The 18,282-nt window shown below is 38.7% G+C and overlaps 1 protein-coding gene and 1 long non-coding RNA gene across 4 annotated transcripts in view; one reads left to right on the top strand and one right to left on the bottom strand.

Moving 5' to 3' along the window:
- LOC143650768 (uncharacterized) overlaps window positions 1-18,282 on the bottom strand; it is a 102,646-nt gene that overhangs the window by 16,456 nt on the left and 67,908 nt on the right. The gene's annotated exons all lie outside the window — the stretch shown is intronic.
- Window positions 1-18,282, top strand: part of NUP42 (nucleoporin 42) — a 51,463-nt gene that overhangs the window by 19,503 nt on the left and 13,678 nt on the right. For 2 of the 3 annotated variants that reach the window (XM_077121930.1, XM_077121948.1), the window contains 2 exons: window positions 1,659-1,743; window positions 2,358-3,577. In XM_077121930.1, the coding sequence (XP_076978045.1) occupies window positions 1,659-1,743; window positions 2,358-2,932 (660 nt within the window). In that variant the 3' untranslated portion in view covers window positions 2,933-3,577. Of the gene's footprint in view, window positions 1-1,658; window positions 1,744-2,357; window positions 3,578-18,282 lie in introns of those variants that run through there. The other variant, XM_077121938.1, reaches the window with a different exon arrangement.

The raw sequence follows: 18,282 nt of genomic DNA, 5'->3' as shown, positions 1-18,282 counted from the left end.
TCCTCAAGAACACTATCATCATTTAGAGTCAAGATCCAGTAATTGTCTTCTCTCTGTTCCATGGTCAGCAAAGTATAGATAAAAAAAGAAATTGTTCAGAAATTATATTAATTCACTATCAGACCAGTGTATACGTTTGTCATAATTAAAGGACGTTCACCTTATGTTCCTTGTCATATACAGAAATGCCTTTAGAAGCTATGTATTCACTTGTCTTTAAAGATACATGATTCTGATGGTAGCATGCCCATTTATCTCTGTCAATAAAGTTGTGATTTTTATACCCCCGTACAAAGTCTTTAACATTATTTTAAAACACGGCATTTACATTTTAGAATTTAGTTTGTCCAGCTTGCCTGTAGTTTATGATTCTACTCTCTGAAAAAAGGTTACAAAAGTAGTACCTTCCTAAACATAGTGAATGACTGTTTGACATTCCCAACACCTGCCCCTTTCTTAAATATGTACTTCTAAATAACTAGACTCATGTGAGCCAATTTCCTCTACCTTTCAGTTTTTGTAAGGTCATTTTCATTTAGTAAGACTTCATGAAAGGACTGTGTCCCTAGTAGAGAAGTGGCCCACTGTAACCATTGCTGAGAGCTAATGTAGAAAGATAACCAAGTGTAAAGAACTATGGAACTTCCCCTAGACCTGGGAGTTACTCCCTCTTTGCTAGTTTTTCAGGGTCCCTCCAGGATCTTGGACAGCCGACCCACAGCTGGGTTAACAGGTATCAGCGGTTCATTCCTTCTTTTATTACTGAATAGTAATCCGTTGTCTGGATGTACTATAATTCATTTATCCATTTACCTGTTGATGAACATTATACTGAGGGAAAGAAGCCAGCCAAAAAAAAAAAAAAATAGCATATACTATATGATTCCATTTATAGAAATTTTAGGTGTGGTGGAAATGTTCTAAATCTTGATTGTGGAGATGGTTATAAATTTGTTCAAACTCATTGAAATATTATACATAAAATGGTTGTATTTATTTTATGTTAATCATAAGTCAAATAAAGTTGGTTTTTTAATATTGCTATTGAGACTTCCGACTAAGAGAAATCATATCCAGTCGGATTGATTAGGAAAGTCTTCTTGAGTGAAAGAGTAAGTGAAAAGTCTTGAAAGAGGGAGTAAGATTTTAGTAAACAGAGATGAAGGATATTTCTAGAATGGAGAATAGCAAGAGCGTAGAGTATTTTCAAGTAATAGAGAATGTTTAATTTAACTGCTCCAATTCAAGCAATAGAGTAAGTATTCTATAAATGTTACTTTGTCTCATATCTAGGTTTCTTGATAAACGCAAATGTACCCCAATAATTATAGACACTGAAATGTACTATTAAAAAATATTTTTCTGATTTTAATATATGCTCATTTAAAGTATAAAAAAGCAAAAATAAAATTAAAATTACCATAATTGTACCAGCTAGTCACAATAGTTTTAATTTGTTGGTGTTGATACATTTATACAATATTATGTCTTAACTTCTTCAGCATCATAGTGGAGCATTTTTCCATTTTAAACATCTAACATCATATTTTTAAATACACATTTTAAAAATTGGATTTCCTGTACACAGTAAAGTGTGTAGGAAAGTTATTTGAGAATTATTCATTAAGCACTTTATTATTTGCATATTCTTTTTAAAGCTCTTTGATGTAAATGGTGGAGTAAATCAAGCAGCACCTACATTTGGATTTGGCAGTGGGCAAACATCAACATTTGGATCACCAAGTAAGTGTTAAAGCAGTACAAGACTTCATTGATTTCAAAAAATAGCATTTTTTAGGTTTCAAGTCATAAAACCTTGAAGGGATGTTAAAAGCCATTTAAATCACCCTTGTAAGTTCTACCACCCTCTATTATGAAGCCTCAAAGAACTTGACTCATCAGATATTTGTAAAAGTTGAGCTAAAATGGACATGTTTTTTGAAGGACTCTGTGGCTCAGGCTTTGGAAATATAGTTTTGGGATGGTTTCTCAAGTGTCACAGGAATAGATACTCTGGTTGCAACAGCAACTGTGGAAACTTTGTTGTCACTGTGTACAACAGTATAGTGTTGCCCTTAAGCAGCAGCTTTGATGAGATGGTATTGCAAGTCCACTCCGTAGGCCCTGAGGTTTTAAAAATTCCTCCCATTCTGCCTTCATGAAGGGGAACCATAGTAGCAATAAAATTGCTAGCAGCAAATGCAGGACAATAAAGCTTAAGTGGATTTTAGCTTCTCGTTTTCACTTTTCCAATAAGCTCCTCAATATCCAAACATGGCAGAAATAAGGGGGAAAAATGGGAGTAATCTGGCTCCATTTTCTGACATTTTTTCTTTTTTCTTTTTCTGGCTTTGTAGGTTTCCCAGTGAATAATAACAGCAGTGATAATGCTCAGAACTTTAGTTTTAAACCAAACCCTGGATTTGTCACCCCCTCTCCTGGGGGCCCTTCTGTGTTTGGGAATCCTCCAGCGTTTGGAGCTGTACCCTCTGCCAGTTCTTCCGTCACTACAGGTACTCCAGCCTTTGGACTTGGGAAGCCTGAAATCACATCTGCTGCTTCATTTTCATTTAAAAGCCCTACAGCTACTGGTTTGGAATCATCCAGATTTTCAGGATTTCCAACTTCCTTGGCAGCGGGCCCTGTGGGAATTCCAGCAGCTCCAAGCCTTGGAAGCTGCAGTTCTGTGACTGCTTTTGGTAGTCCAGGCTCACAGTCTAATGTTGCTTTTTCCAAGCCATCTAATACTGTCTTTGGAAATAGCACATCCACTTCTTTCCCCGCCTCAAGTGGCAGCATCACAACAGATAATGGGTTATTCACACCCAAGGATCAACTAACGGCAGAAGAACTGGAACAATTTCAATCCAAAAAGTTTTCTCTAGGAAAAATTCCATTAAAGCCGCCACCTGTGGAGCTTATAAATATTTAGAAGAGCAATATTTAAATACAGTAAAGAACAGCTTTGAAAATTAAATTTTAAGTGGCTCATAGGAAAAACCAGATATTTATGCATACATATACACATACATGCACATGTATTTATATATATTCATAAAGAAATAAGCCTTCGATAATAATTTTAGGGGTTTTAAATGTTAACATTTTTTCTTAAGACAAATGCTCAGAAGACGAGAATTTTTTTAACTATAATTATGAATGGATCTGATATCAGTGTGCACTGAATAAAGTACTTTTCTCCTTTCACCGTGGTTTACTGTGCCACCCTTTAAAATTTTACCTTTAAATTTTTTTCCTAAGGAAGGAAATAATTTCTGGAACGATTAGGGGAAAAAAATCAAACATTTAGCTGATTTCAAAAATAAAGATAAATAGCATTGCCTCATGTTAAAGACTCCTTAAGAGAGAAATGGGTTTTAATCTAAAGGACTGCAGGCTTTACTTTTAGGACCTATGAGGCATTTTTCTCTCAATTTTGCCAGTCTCAAGGACCACCATTTGAATTTTCTTCCACAATTTTAATCTGTTTTACTTTAGCCTCATTTTTATATAATTCTTTTTACTTTTCACTTTATCCTATCAAATTAATAAATTGTAAGAGGGTCTCATGAATAAATGTTTTTGGTGGGTCAATCAGCTTCTATTGCTAGAGCTTCTCTTGGAATTCTCAGATGTTTGAATCTTCCTGTGTCCTCAGAATGAGAGAGTAAGGTCTTGTATATCTTAAACACGGATGATACAAGAAACCCAAGCCTGTCATGAGTTGAACCATGTATCAGAGTTCTGTCCTCTTGGGGCTCAAAAATTGCACAGCACTGTCAGTGCAGTCACCTAACATTGGTCTGATACCAAACTGATTTTTTTTTTAAGAGGAAATAAAACTTTCCCTGATAAAAGATACATGCTCCAAATGATTTTAGTATATGTGCAAAAGATTCATTCCTCAGAGCGTCCAAATTCTCTTTTACACTTTTTGAAGAACTATGATTCCAACTCACACTTCTAGAACTCTAGCATTTGGGACAGAATTCACACCCAGAGCGTGTATGTTTGAACATACTTAGTAGTTTATAGATGGTAAATATAAATTCCTGCTTTGATCTCAACCTCTGAAGATATTTCCAATGTTTGTTACAACTTACAGTTGAATCCTAGAGTTTTCCTACCCCTATGGAATGAACCCTGTACTAACTATAGGTTGGTTACAGGCTAACCAGGTTCACTTGAATCCCAACTAAACTTCCCAATGCACTTGAAGCTCTCAAAGGATCAAGTTAAAAGTCCAGCATTTTCAAATTTACCTGATTATAAGAATCACCTGGATGCTTGTTAAATAATTTATACAGAAAACTGGTCACTCCATTGGGCCACCCAGAGAGTATGTTTTGACAAATGCTCCATGTGATCTTTATCCTTAGGCAAGTTTTGAAAACAGGAAACTTTCCAGCTCTTTCTAGGCCATTCAATAACATGGGGGATTGTATTTTGTTGTTTTTGTTTGTTTTTTAATTGTTGAAGTTTGCTTCCTGTGTTCACATACACAAAATGTGAATTTAATGAGATCCAAGGTTGTTAAATAGTGCCAGGACAGCTGTGGATTGCTTAAAAGTGTTAGGCAGAGAAGCCCACAAAACAGAAGTCGGTAGTATGAATGCAGGTCTGAGAAGGCCAGAAACCCATAGCCTGAGGCTAAGGGGCAGCAGGGCTTCAGAAAGTCAGAAACAGGTTACAGTGAGACATAAAAGCAGACTGCATTTCAAGACACTGAATGGGAGTAGAAGGAGAAAGACATCCACAGCAAGGGATGTGCCAGTGTGAAAGAACCACAAAATCCTGGGTTTGCCCAGTGAGGCAAGAAGTAATTCTAGGGGAGGTCATCTGACCAAAGGGCATATTGCAAAATAAACGGAAGAGGCCTCCCTTCACAGCTACAGCAATAGTTGTCTTTTTAACCTAAGGCCTAGAGTAGAATGACTGAGAACTTGGTTTCACTGCTGTGAATGTTTAAAACTGTTGTATAACCCAGAAAAACCATGTTTTTTAATCCTGATTCAGTATTGCTGGATGGGGTCTTTTTGATTAAGTTGTTTCCATGGAGATGTGGCCCATCCTATTGTGGATGGGACCCTTTGATTAGATGGTTTCCACAGAGATGTATCTCCACCCATTCAAGGTGGGTCTTAATCCACCTACTGGAGTCCTTTAAGAGGGAACCATTTGGGAAGAGCCCACAGAAGTGACAGAGCCAGTGCAAGACCCAGATGTTTGGAGATGCAGAAAGAAAATGCCCCCTGGGAAGCTGTTTGAAACAAGAAGCCAAAGGACTAGCAGACACCAAACACATGCCTTCCCTGCTGATAAAGGTGCTCCGGACATACCAGCCTTTCTTGAGTCAAGGTATCTTTCTCTGGATGCCTTAGTTTGGACATTTTCACAGCCTTAGAACTGTAAACTGGCAACTTAATAAATTCCCTTTTTTAAAAAAATTTTTTATTAATAAAAAAAATTACAAGAAACAAACATTCCCAGCACATACACTCAGCAATTCACAATATCATCACATAGTTGCATATTCATCATCATGATCATTTCCCAGAACATTAGCATCAACTCAGAAAAAGAAATAAAAAGACAACAGAAAAATATAACAAACAAAAAAAAAATTTTTACAGGCCATACCCCTTACTGATCCCTTTCATTGATCACTAGCATTTCAAACTAAATCTATTTTAACATTTGTTCCCCCTATTATTTATTTTTATTCCATATGTTCCTCTTATCTGTTGACAAGGCAGATAAAAGGAGCATCAGACACAAGGTTTTCACAATCACACAGTCACATTGTGAAAGCTATATCATTATACAATCATCATCAAGAAACATGGCTACTGGAACACAGCTCTACATTTTCAGGCAGTTCCCTCCAGCCTGTCCATTACATTTTGGATAACAGGGTGATATCTACTTAATGCATAAGAATAACCTCCAGGATAACCTCTCAACTCTGTTTGGAATCTCTCAGCCATTGACACTTTGTCTCATTTCACTCTTCCCCCTTTTGGTCGAGAAGGTTTTCTCAATCCCTTGATGCTGGGTCTCAGCTCATTCTAGAGTTTTACTCAATCCCTTGATGCTGAATCTCAGCTCATTCTGGAATTTCTGTCCCACGCTGCCAGGAAGATCCACACCCCTGGTAGTCATGTCCCATGTAGACAGGGGGAGGGTGGTGAGTCTGCTTGCTGTGTTGGCTGGAGAGAGAGGCCACATCTGAGCAACAAAAGAGGTTCTCTTGGGGGTGACTCTTAGGCTTAATTTTAAGTAGGCCTGACCTATCCCCTGTGGGGTTAAGTTTCATATGAGCAAACCCCAAGACTGGGGGCTCAGCCTATAGCTTTGGTTGTCCACACTGCTTGTTAGAATATCAAGAATTCAACTTGGGGAAGTTGAGTTTTCCCCCATTCTCACCATTCCCTAAAGGGGACTTTGCAAATACTTTTCCACTCACTGATCAAATCACTCTGGGATTCATCAGGGCATCACCTGGACAAACCAACAAAATCTCATGTCCTATACAAAGTTCTATGTACTTAAGGTGTTCAATCAACTATCTACATAAGTTATATTAGGAGATGCACTAGTCAAAGTATAGATTTGTACCAAATAAACATTTTTTGCTGTAGTCTCACACATTAGTTGAAATTTTTAAATATTAATTACCATCTATTTTCAGCACACTGCAGTAATGACATTCTTTTGTTCTTCCTCATGCAAAAACATTTTTAAATTTGTACATTTAGTCACTATTATTATACACTCTAGGCATTCCTAGATTACACCATCTCAATCTTTATCATCTATCTTTCTTTGTGATTTCATTTATACCCTAGCCCTCCTCCTTCTATCATTCTCATATGCAGCTTCATTCAGTGTTTTAACATAATTGTATTATAGTTAGGTAATATTGTGCTGTCCATTTCTGAGTTTTATATTGAGTCCTGTTGCACAATCTGTATCCCTTCAGCTCCAATTACCCAATATCTTACCCTATTTCTATCTCCTGATGGTCTCTGTTACCAAGGAAATATTCCAAGTTTATTCACTAATGTTAGTTCATATCAGTGAGACCATACAGTATTTGTCCTTTTGTGTCTGGCTAATCACACTCAGCATAATGTCCTTAAGGTCCATTCATGTTGTTACATACTTCATAACTTTATTCTGTCTTACAGCTGCGTAATATTCCATCCTGTGTAAATGTCACAGTTTGTTTAGCCAAATGTCTGTTGGTGGACATTTTGGCTGTTTCCATCTCTTGGTAATTGTTAATAATGCTGCTATAAACATTGGTGTGTAAATGTCCATTTGTGTCCTTGGCCTCGTGTCCTTTGAGTAGAGACAGCATATAGATGGGTCCTGTTTTTTAATCCATTCTGCCAGACTATGTCTTTTGATTGGACAGTTTAATCCATTAACCTTCAGTGTTATTACTGCATGGGTAGTACTTTCTTCTCATATTTTGCCCTCTGGATTTTATATGTCATATCTAATTTTCCTTCTTTTTACCTTTACTCATAGTCTTCATTTCTACATTCTTCTCCACACCTCTCTCTTCTGCCTTCGTATCTGTCTCTAGTGTTCCCTTTAGTATTTCTTGCAGAGCTGGTCTCTTGGTCACAAATTCTCTCAGTGATTTTTTGTCTGAAAATGTTTTAATTTCTCCCTCATTTTTGAAGGACAATTTTGCTGGATATAGAATTCTTGGTTGGCAGTTTTTCTCTTTTAATAATTTAAATATATTATCCCACTGTCTTCTCGCCTCCATGGTTTCTGCTGAGAGATCTGCGCATAGTCTTATTTGGCTTCCCTTGTATGTGATGGATTGTTTTTCTTTGCTACTTTCAAGATCCTCTCTTTTTCTTTGACCTCTGACATTCTGATTATTAAATGTCTTGGAGTATGTCTATTTGGATCTATTCTCTTTGGGGTACGCTGCACTTCTTGGATCTGTAATTTTAACTCTTTCATAAGAGTTGGGAAATTTTCAGTGATAATTTCCTCCATTAGTTTTTCTCCTCCTTTTCCCTTCTCTTCTCCTTCTGGGACACCCACAACACATATATTCATGCGCTTCATATTGTCTTTCAATTCCCTGAGTCCCTGCTCATATTTTTCCATTTTTTTTCCTATAGTTTCTGTTTCTTGTCGGATTTCAGATGTTCCGTCCTCCAGTTCAGAAATCCTATGTTCTGTCTCTCGAAATCTACCATTGTAGGTTTCTGTTGTTTTTCTCATCTCTTCTACTGTGTCTTTCATTCCCATAAGTTCTGTGATTTGTTTTTTCAGACTTTCAGTTTCTTCTTTTTGTTCTTTCCTTGCCTTCTTTATATCCTCCTTCAATTCATTGATTTGGTTTTTGATGAGGTTTTCCATGTCTGTTCGTACATTCTGAATTAATTGTTCCAGCTCCTGTATGTCATTTGAATTGTTGGTTTGTTCCTTTGACTGGGCCATAGCTTCAATTTTCCCAGTGTGATTTGTTTTTTTTGCTGGCGTCTAGGCATTTAATTACCTTAATTAGTTTATTCTGGAGATTGCTTTCACTTCTTTTATTTAGGGTTTTCTTGCTGGATGAATTTGTTGTCTATCTGTTCTTTGACATTCCGTTCAGCTTTATCTGGACCTTTAGCTTAAGTTTTGTTTAACAGAGCAGAATTTTTCAGTTCTTGTTTTCTTGTTTCTTGCCCTGCTCGTGTGGTGCCTTTCCCACACACACACTTAGGAGGGTCTACTTAGATATTATAGACCCCAGCCAGATTTTCCCAGACCAAACTGGCCTCCTATCAGGAGGAAAGAGTCACCTGCGTCGGTTTTCCCTGAGGGCGAGACCCAGCAGGTTGTAAGACTTTCCTGTGAAGTCTCTGGACTCTGTTTTTCTTATCCTGCCCAGTATGTGGCGCTTGTCTGACTGCAGGTCCCACCAGCATAAGATGATGTGGTACCTTTAACTTTGGCAGACTCTCCCTGCTGGGGGCGTGGTGGAGACAGAGGAGAGGTTGTAGGCTGGTTTTAATGGCTTCAAATTACCAAGCCCTGGTTCTGAATTCCTTGATGGAGGAATTCCACCTGGGTGGGGCTCCACCCCTCCCCTGGGGAAGGCACAAGCTCCAGATAAGCCCCCAAAAGAGCTCACTTCTGCCTATGCCTGGGGCAGTTGCAGCCTGAAAAGTCCTGCCACTGTATCCAGGGGCAGTCAAGCCTTTGTAGATACACAGCCACAAAACCTCTGTTTACTTCTTTTTATTTCCCCCTTTTTCTGTCAATCCTGCCCCCTTGGCACTGGCAAAAATGAGCACCCTCTGCTTGTTCACGTTCATCTAAGCTGGGGGCCTATTTTTAGTAGTCAGAATTTGTTAATTCGTTCCACAATTGGCGTTTGATTGTGCCCGGTCCCTGCTGCTGGTAAAGTCCTTTCCTTTCCCCTCTGGGAAGCAGCCTGTGGGGGAGGGGCACTGGCCACCGCAGCTTTGGGAACTCACGGTTCTGGGGGGTGCTCGCAGCCAGTCCAGCTGGTCCAGACTGGGGTACGCTGTGTGTCCGGTCACTATCGTGGCTCCGGGAGCTGTTCTGTACTGTTTCTGGTTATTTAGTAGTTGTTCTGGAGGACGAACTAAAATGCGCACATTGTTAAGCCACCATCTTGACCCGGAAGTCTAATAAATTCCCTTTTTAAAAGCCATTCCTTTTCTAGTATATTGCCTTCCAGCAGCTTTAGCAAACTGAAACAGCTACCTTATTCCCTGATCACAGAAAGGGAGGAGTGTAATAACTAAGAGTGGATTAGGAGGGGAGAGGAATAAAGCTGCTATTAAGAAAGGTGAGCTATTAAAAAGGCATAGAATGATTTAGCTACTCAGTATCATTCATAAGAGCAAAAAAATTCTATCTGAAGTGTCCAGCACCAGAAACTCTGTTAATTGTGATAATCACATATATGAATTCTAGAGAGCCTTTCTAAACAATTAGAAGAGTACTGTTCTAGTTTGCTAGCTACCAGAATGCAATATACCAGAAATGGAACAGCTTTTAAAAAGGGGAATTTAATAAGTTACATGTTTACAATTCTGAGACTGTGATAATGTCCCAATTAAACCAAGTCTATAGAAATGTCCAATCTAAGGCATCCAGGTAAAGATACCTTGATTCAAGAAGGCTGATGAAATTCAGAGTTTCTCTCTCATCTGGAAAGGCACATGGTGAACATGGTCAGGATTTCTCTTTTAGCTGGAATGGTACATGGTAGACACAGCATCTTCTGCTAGCTTCCTCTCCAGCTCCCCAGGAGGCATTTTCCTTCTTTGCCTCCAAAAGTCACTGGTCAGTGAACTCTCTGCTTCGTGGTTCTGTGGCATTCTCTGTTGTGGCTTTCCCATGGCTCTGTTGTTCTCTGCTTTCTCTGAATCTTCAGCTATCTCCAAAATGTTTCCTCTTTTCTGGGTTCCAGTAAAGTAATCAAGACCCACCTGAATGGGTGGAGTCATGTCTCCATCTAATCAAGTTTAATACCCACATTTGATTGGGTCACATCTCCATGGAGATAATCTAATTAAAGTTTCCAACATACAGTACTGAATAGGGATTAGAAAAAATGACTGCCTTTACAAAATGGAATTACGATTAAAACATGGCTTTTCTAGGGTATATACATCCTTTAAAACCAGCACTGGTATATGATAATTTTCAAAGGTTTCCATTCTGTAGGCCATGGGTAAAAGCTTATTATAAAATAGCATATACAATATGGTCCAATTTGAGGGGAAAGTATATATTCATACAGAAAATAAGCCTAAAAGTTAAGTTTTAATGAACTTTTGCTATGTGCCAGACAATGTTCTAAGCACTTTACTTTATTCACTAATTTAATGGTCACAACCCTATAAGCTACATGTTATCATGAAAAAGATATCATAGAAAAAAAAAACCAAGATGTGGAGATGTTAAGTGATTTGTCTAAGGTAATTCAACTAACAAATGGTTGAATTAGAATTCAAACACAGGACTTAGAAGTCCATGCACTTATCCACTACATTGTATTAGATGGTCGGAACATGGTTAATTTTTTAGCTTATCAGTATTTTCTACAGTACACATGCCTTACCTTTGAAATACATTTCCCTCATATTTTCTTATATGTCTGTAATTGATCTTCAGATGGCAACGGTTTAATTTTTGCTGGATGATTTACTTAAGTGAAATTCTTCACCCCACTAAGATTCAAGATAAATGAAGTACTCAGAAGAAACAGACTTCTTATCCTTTCTTCCCTCCCTAAGCTTCCAATTATTTTTCTCTTGCCCTCACCCAGAGAAGAATCCATAAAACAAACAAGACTAAACGTTCCTCCATCTGATTTGGCAGTGTCCGCTTCTCTTCACTGCCACTCAGCCCCATTCTTTCCGCTTTTATTTCCTTTCTACTTTTGTTTCCACCTCTTTAAAAAAGAAACAAAGTGAGGAATCTTTTTTAAGATGGGTGCTTTAAGTTATGGAGCAGATTGAGGAAGACATGATGTTCCCCCCAATTTTAGCTTATGCTAAGTATCATTACAGAAGAAAAAAACTCAAAAAGCTGACCCTCACTAATACTCATGAAAGGCAAATTAAAATGAGCTAGCACTCTATACCCAGCTAATTGGCAAAAATTAACATCTGACAAGAGCAAATGTTGATGAAGACATAATACTGTAGAATTCTTGTATGCTATCAGTGTGTGAATTGATGCAAGCATGTTGGAGAGCAATTTGGCAATATCAGATAACATTGAAGATGCACATCCTCTACAACCTAGCAGTTACACTCCAAAACTAAGACCCTTGCTCCTCAAAAACATGGTTCTAGAACCAGCAGCATCAACACCATCTGGGACCTTATTACAAATGCATAATCTCAGGCCCCACCCCAGACCCACTGAATCAGAGTCTGCATTCAGCTATGTTTTATATGCACATGAATGTTTCAGAAACTTTTGCATACAAGATAGACATACAGAAATGCACACAATGAAGGTGCAAGGGTAATTCAGTGGTAGAATTCTCGCCTGCCATGCAGGAGACCCAGGTTTGAATCCCAGCCCATGCACTTCCCCAAACAAACAAACAAAAACCAAACAAACAATTCAACAAATAGTACTGCAGTAACAGGCTACTAACATAGAAAAAGAGTGAAATAGAACCCGCACCATACAGCATACAAAAAAAAAAGATGCACACAGCAGCATTGTTCATAGTAGCATAAGATTGGGCACAGCCCAAAGTCTATCCACGGATAACAGACAGGCTTTGGTATAATCAGGTACATTTTTACAAGTAGAGCCACACATATAAACAAGAACAACAACAAAAAAGGTGCAGAATGATATTTATGGCATTTCATTTATATGAAGTAAAAAACGCAAAATGAAATCTATTGCTTACAGATACATAAAAATAGTGAAGAAAAACAGCATATGGGAATAATAAGCAGCAAATTCTTATTTGGGTTATCTGGAGAGGGAGAGAAAGGAATGGGATCTGGGAGATACTTAATAAGGGCTTTAAATGTATGTGTGTCATTTTGTTTATTTCTTTTAATCTAAGTCTATTATGGCAAAATGTTAAAATTTGACAAAGTGGGTGATGAATATAGAGTTGTGCCTCATATTATTTTCCATACTTTTTTATAAATTTGAAATGTTTGCAAATTTTTTAAGATTTAATTTAGGGGAAAAAAGAATGCCATGTTTTCCCAACTTCAATTGTGTATAATTAAATAGCTTTTAGATTTCTGGTGATCACTATGAGCAGTTTTTTTCAAATTGTATCTAAGTCTGTTGGATTAAAATGCCACTTTGATGAAGCACAGTGAGAAACATGAACTCTGACTGGACATGTAAACAATGTAATTTTTGCTACCAGACTAATGAACTCTTAAAGGTATACTCTCAAATATTTGTGGAGCAAAATGAATATTATATTTAATTCACCAGCTTGTATAATTGTCTCTCTAATTGCACCAGATGAGGAAAATATTCTAGAATCAATTTACTGAGTAGTTACCTTGAGGCTTTTTTCTCAACACAATCATCAACCAGCCCTAAGTCTTTTCTTGTTTCCTCAGTCATTTATAATGTAAACACCATTTAGTCCTGTTAGCACTCAAGCAGAGGAACAGAGGAATTCTCTACCGTGGGTGTCTTTTAATACAGCGGTTGTCAAGCTTTTTTTTTTTTCCATCTGGCAACCTTCTTTCCCGACTCCTTATGACTCATATCTCCCCACAACCAAAAAATAAATGTCAGGAAAAGACATTACCTGATTTATCTATTAATTCAGAAGCTGCTCAACTCAGAGACATTTACGTAATTTGGTAGATTCAACAGATAGCTCTGTAAAAGAAAAAGGATGCTTGATTTATTGAAAGTGTTTACTGTCAATATTAAGTATCCCCCAAATGCAAATGGTACATCAGGAGACAGACCCTGAAGGACTACAGGAAGTTCCAAGCGAAGTGTCACATCTCTCAAGGAGCCCATCATCAAAAGAGAAAGATGAACAAGAACAGGAATTTTGTATACAAATTCAAGTTGTAACACATGCAAACACACTGAAATGAGTACATCAAAATGCAGAGTTAATGGAGTCATAAGGGACCATCAGCCTGAGATACCTTCCTAGAGGAAATGAATTTTAGTTTTGGGTGTGAAGTGAGATCATAATGGAAAGGAGAGTAGCCAGAAACGAGCCTCTACATAAAGAGAAACTGAGCCTGAATAGATAGTATTAACCATAAAAGTTTGAAAACCTTCTTTATCTCGTTAGATAAAGAATCTTTAGTAGCTGGGTAGACTTGGGCAGGTTAACTTTTCTAGGCTTTCTAGCTGTAGGGTAGGTAATGTCTACCTCCTAGTGAGTATGTGAAGTTTAAATGAAATAATGAATACATAGTGCTTACTAGGGAAGTGGTGCACATAATTCCAATATTGTGCAAAAATAATACTTGTACACCATATAGAATTCAAACCATGCTGAAACACAACGTAAAAATGATATTCCATTTTCCAAATACATTGTCTTTAACATTTTTTGCATATTTCTCCAATTTTTATTCTTCATACATATTCTAACAGATTTTCAGTCAATATGATCATCCCATTTTGCATCGTGTCACTTAACAATATCCTGAAGACCTTTCATGTCAGTACAGGTAGATTTGCCTCTCTGTTCATAAGGCCATGTAATATTCTATTGTTATGTCCATTCCTTGGTTTATTTAACCATGCCCCTATTTATGGGCTAACAATGCTTCAACAGAACAGTTCTAAAAGTTTTATCTTTGAACCATTATAGGAGTCTCAGTAAGATAAATTCTTAGAAGTGAAAATGCTGAGTTAAAAAGTATGAACATTTTTAGTTTTAAAAGATTTTTGTTAAATTGCTCTGTGAAAATGTCTTATGAATTTTATACTACCCACCCTCTGAAACTTATCCTCCCAATTGTGAAGATCCTGAAAACGGAAGAAACAAGTGACTCACTTCTTTCAAAGGAGCAGGGAGTGAATTTGTTTTAATAAAATATATACAGCAATAAGAGCTGTATTGGAATTGGGCATTTGATCAGTAATGTGTCTCTTAAGTTCCTCTCAGGGAACCCCCTGCATCAGCACTACCTGGACATCGCTTCTGGTTTGCTGAGTTTTCTCCATCAAACTAAGGAAGAGGTAGGGCCAGGCCCCCCACAATCTAGTGGAGGGGGCAGGGAAGACCATTTAGGGCCTAACTGTCCCCTCAGGGCCACCACACGTGCACCTTCGGGGAGTGCAATTCACATTGGGGTCTACAGAGCCCGTGGACATTGTGCTAAGCAGCAACCCTGCTCCACCCCACCACCGTTTAAGGAAATTCTTCTTGCATTGCAGTTGCACGTGTCTGTGTTCTTTTCCTTAACAAGGCACTGACCTGCCCGGAGTTTTAGTGCAGCAGGCCCAGCCATGCCCAACACAATGGGCAGAATGCTTTATTTTTCTTTGACTTCCGCTAGTTTGGTTATAACATAGAACAGTATAAGTTTATCTGAGTCTATCATGTTTGGGATTCATCAGGCATCTTGAATGTGTATATTCATGCCTTTCGTTAAATCTGGGAAGTTTTTAGTCATTTCTTTGACTATTCTCTCTGGCCCTTTCCTTCTCCTTCTATGATTCCCACGATGGTACACTAGATGGCTTCCCACAGGCTCCTCAGGCTCTGTTCACTTTTATTCATTCTTTATTCCTCTTGCTCTTAAGACTGTATGATTTCAAGGTCTTATCATTTCCATCTTTCTATTAAAATTCTCTTTCTGTTCATCTGTCGTTTTCCTGATTTGCTGTAGTTCCTGTCCATTTGGCCTTTAGCTCTTTGCACATATATAGGATCACTTTTTAAAAGTCTCTCTCTCAGTACACAGATAGTTCAGTGGTAGGAGGCTTGCCTGCCATGTGGGAGGACTGGGGTTCACTTCCCAGCCTGTGGAAGAAAAAAAAATGTCTCTGTCTGGTGTGTCCCAGGTCTGCACTTCCTCACTGATGGCTTCTAATGCTTTAATTTCCTTTGCCTGGCCCATCACTTCCTGTTTCTAAAACAGGATATCAAAAGGATACATGTTTTGTAATCCTTTGTTGAAACCTGGATGTTTTGATATTTTAATGTGTTATTGCTGGAATTTAGACTCTGAGACATCTGTTCCTTAAGCTCGTATCCAACCAGTATTATGATAGAGCTTTTCTTGATTGCCAGGAGCTGGGGCAGTGGCAGGGGCAGGTGGTGGAAATAGGGGAGGGAAGAAGATAAAGAAAAGACCTTTTCTTGTCTTTGTGTATTGACCAGTGTGAGTGCTTCCTTTCAGCATTTATCTATACATTGAGTTTAGAGACCATTTCCATACCAAAGCATAGGGGCCTCACTGATCCTTCCTACACATGTGTTTTGTCTTGAGCATGCCCACGTGGCCCTAGGAACCCATTTACAAGTTTCAAAATGTCCCCTCTTCCCTAGGAAACAGTTTCTTCATGGTCCAGCAATCCCTTGCCCCAGGTGACACAATTTGACTACTTTCCCAGGGCACTGTGTAGGAGAGTTCCATGAGCTTTGAAAAATATGTTTCTCTCAATTTTGCTGGTTGTAGATGGGTACAGGGAGCCCTGAAGCATCTCACTCCCCCATTGAACGAGGTGGGGACTTTCTCTCTCTCTGTCTCTTTCTTTCTTTCTCCAAGCTTTAACATACTTTATTGATTCCAGTACCAAGCACTTGGGTAGTTAAAAAAGGCATCTTATTGAAAAGTAGTATACCACAGAGCTGTCAAGTGATCCCAGCCACAGGATTTGGGAAGGGAAAGAGTATCTTTGCTCTGAGTATCTTTGTGCTTAGAACACCTGCTTACTAATGAAAAAGTGTCTCTTCCTTCCCACATTGTGATGGAAGCAGAACAGGTATAGCTGGCTGCCTTTGCCAGGTGCTGGCTGAGCACTGGTCCCAAGTCACCCTGCTCCGCCCTCCCCCCATGCTCCATTCAACTTGATATGCCAACCATTTGACCACCAGTCCTGGAAAGATGTTCCACATATCTTCCTAATGTGAAGGTGATTTTTTCCTTTTTTGTGGGGGGGGTGGGGTGGTCAGATTGTTAAGGAAGTCATAGTCAGCAAATCTACCCCATCCTGAGTTACAGAAGACACAGGAGAATTATTCCATCCCTTACTTCTTGAGCAGAACCTGTGAGGCTCAGAGATAACCACTGATGTCTTAGTTCATTGGCTCTTCAATCATTTTCACCAGTTCAGAATAAATGAAAACTCAATTCCATGAGGTTCCCTAGAAATAGTATTGTCTCTTTTTATTCCTACCTACACTCTCCAATACAGGGCGTTTTTTTAAAATTAATTTTCCCCTCACTGATTCTGTTTTTAAAAAAGCTTTATTTAGGTATACTTTATGAATAAAAAACAATAATTTGTAAAGTACATTGAATTTTGAAAGATGTACACATCCAAGAGACAACCACCACACTCATGATACAGAATATTTCCATCCCCAAAGGTTTTCTCAGGACTCGTTGCAGTTAATCCTTCCCTCCAAGTCCCTGGAAACCACTGACCTGCATTCTGTAACTACAGATTAGTTTGGATTTTCTAGAATTGTAAATAAATGGAATCATGCAATATGTACATTTTGTGCCTGGTTGCTTTTTCCTGGAATAGTAATCTTGAGATTCAACTAAGTTGTTGCATGTCTACATTGGTAGCTTCTTATTGCTGAGTAGTGTTCCATTTTTTGGAACAACTGCATTTCATCGATCCATTTGCCTGTTGATGGACAATGGGCTGTTTCCAGTTTGGGGCATTGATAAATGCAACTGCTGTGAACATTTATGTATAAGTCTTTGAGTGAGCACTTATTCTTTTACATACTTGCATCTAATGAAAAAGAAATCACCTCTTTACAACAGCTCTGCTGCTCCTCCCTGTATTTCTTAGGTACAACCCATCTCCCTAACCCTGCCCAAGGCCTCCCTCTCCTTGCCACCTATAGTAGTCAGAGTTCTCTAGGGAAATAGAACCAACAGCCAACAGGAGAAATCTGTTAAATATGAGATTTTATAAGACTGTCTCATGCAATTGTGGGGATGCACAAGTCAAATTCTGTAGGGCAGGCCACAAACTGGCAACTCCAATGAAGATCTTTGATGAATTCCCCAGGGAGCTGGCTGGCTGAAATGGGGTGAGAGATTCTCTCTTCTGACTTCTCCTTTAAAGCGTTCAACTGATTGGGTTAAACTTCACTCATTGCAGAAGACACTTCCTTTAGGCAACTGCATATGAAATCAGCCGTAGACGCAATCAACGTGCTGATGATTTAATTTTACAAAATGTCCTTACAGCAACACATAGGCCAATGCTTGCTTGACCAGAAAACTGGACACCATAACCTGGCCACATTGACACATGAACCTGACCATCACACCGCCCTTAACCTAATTCCCTCTTGTCTGCCTCCCCCCAAAGCATGTATTCTGCCTCTGGAGCCAGAGAGGGGTGGTGTGGTCTCCTTGCATATCAGCAATAGGGTTTGGAAAACTCACCCAGGATGCTGGTAAATACACAGCCATGCCTAGGATGTAGCTGTGGCTGAGCAGAGCTTTGATGAGAACAGCACTTTAAAACATCATTTCCCTTGTTTTCAGTATTTCTTACACCCTGAAGCCACCCAGAGGTTCTCTGTCTCCTCTTCTACTCCCAACCCAGTTCCTC

This window comes from Tamandua tetradactyla, chromosome 1, assembly GCF_023851605.1.
Source record: "Tamandua tetradactyla isolate mTamTet1 chromosome 1, mTamTet1.pri, whole genome shotgun sequence".
Classification (NCBI taxonomy): Eukaryota; Metazoa; Chordata; class Mammalia; order Pilosa; family Myrmecophagidae; genus Tamandua; species Tamandua tetradactyla.
Note: the sequence above shows the minus strand (reverse complement) of the source record. Positions and strands in the feature narration are given on the sequence as shown.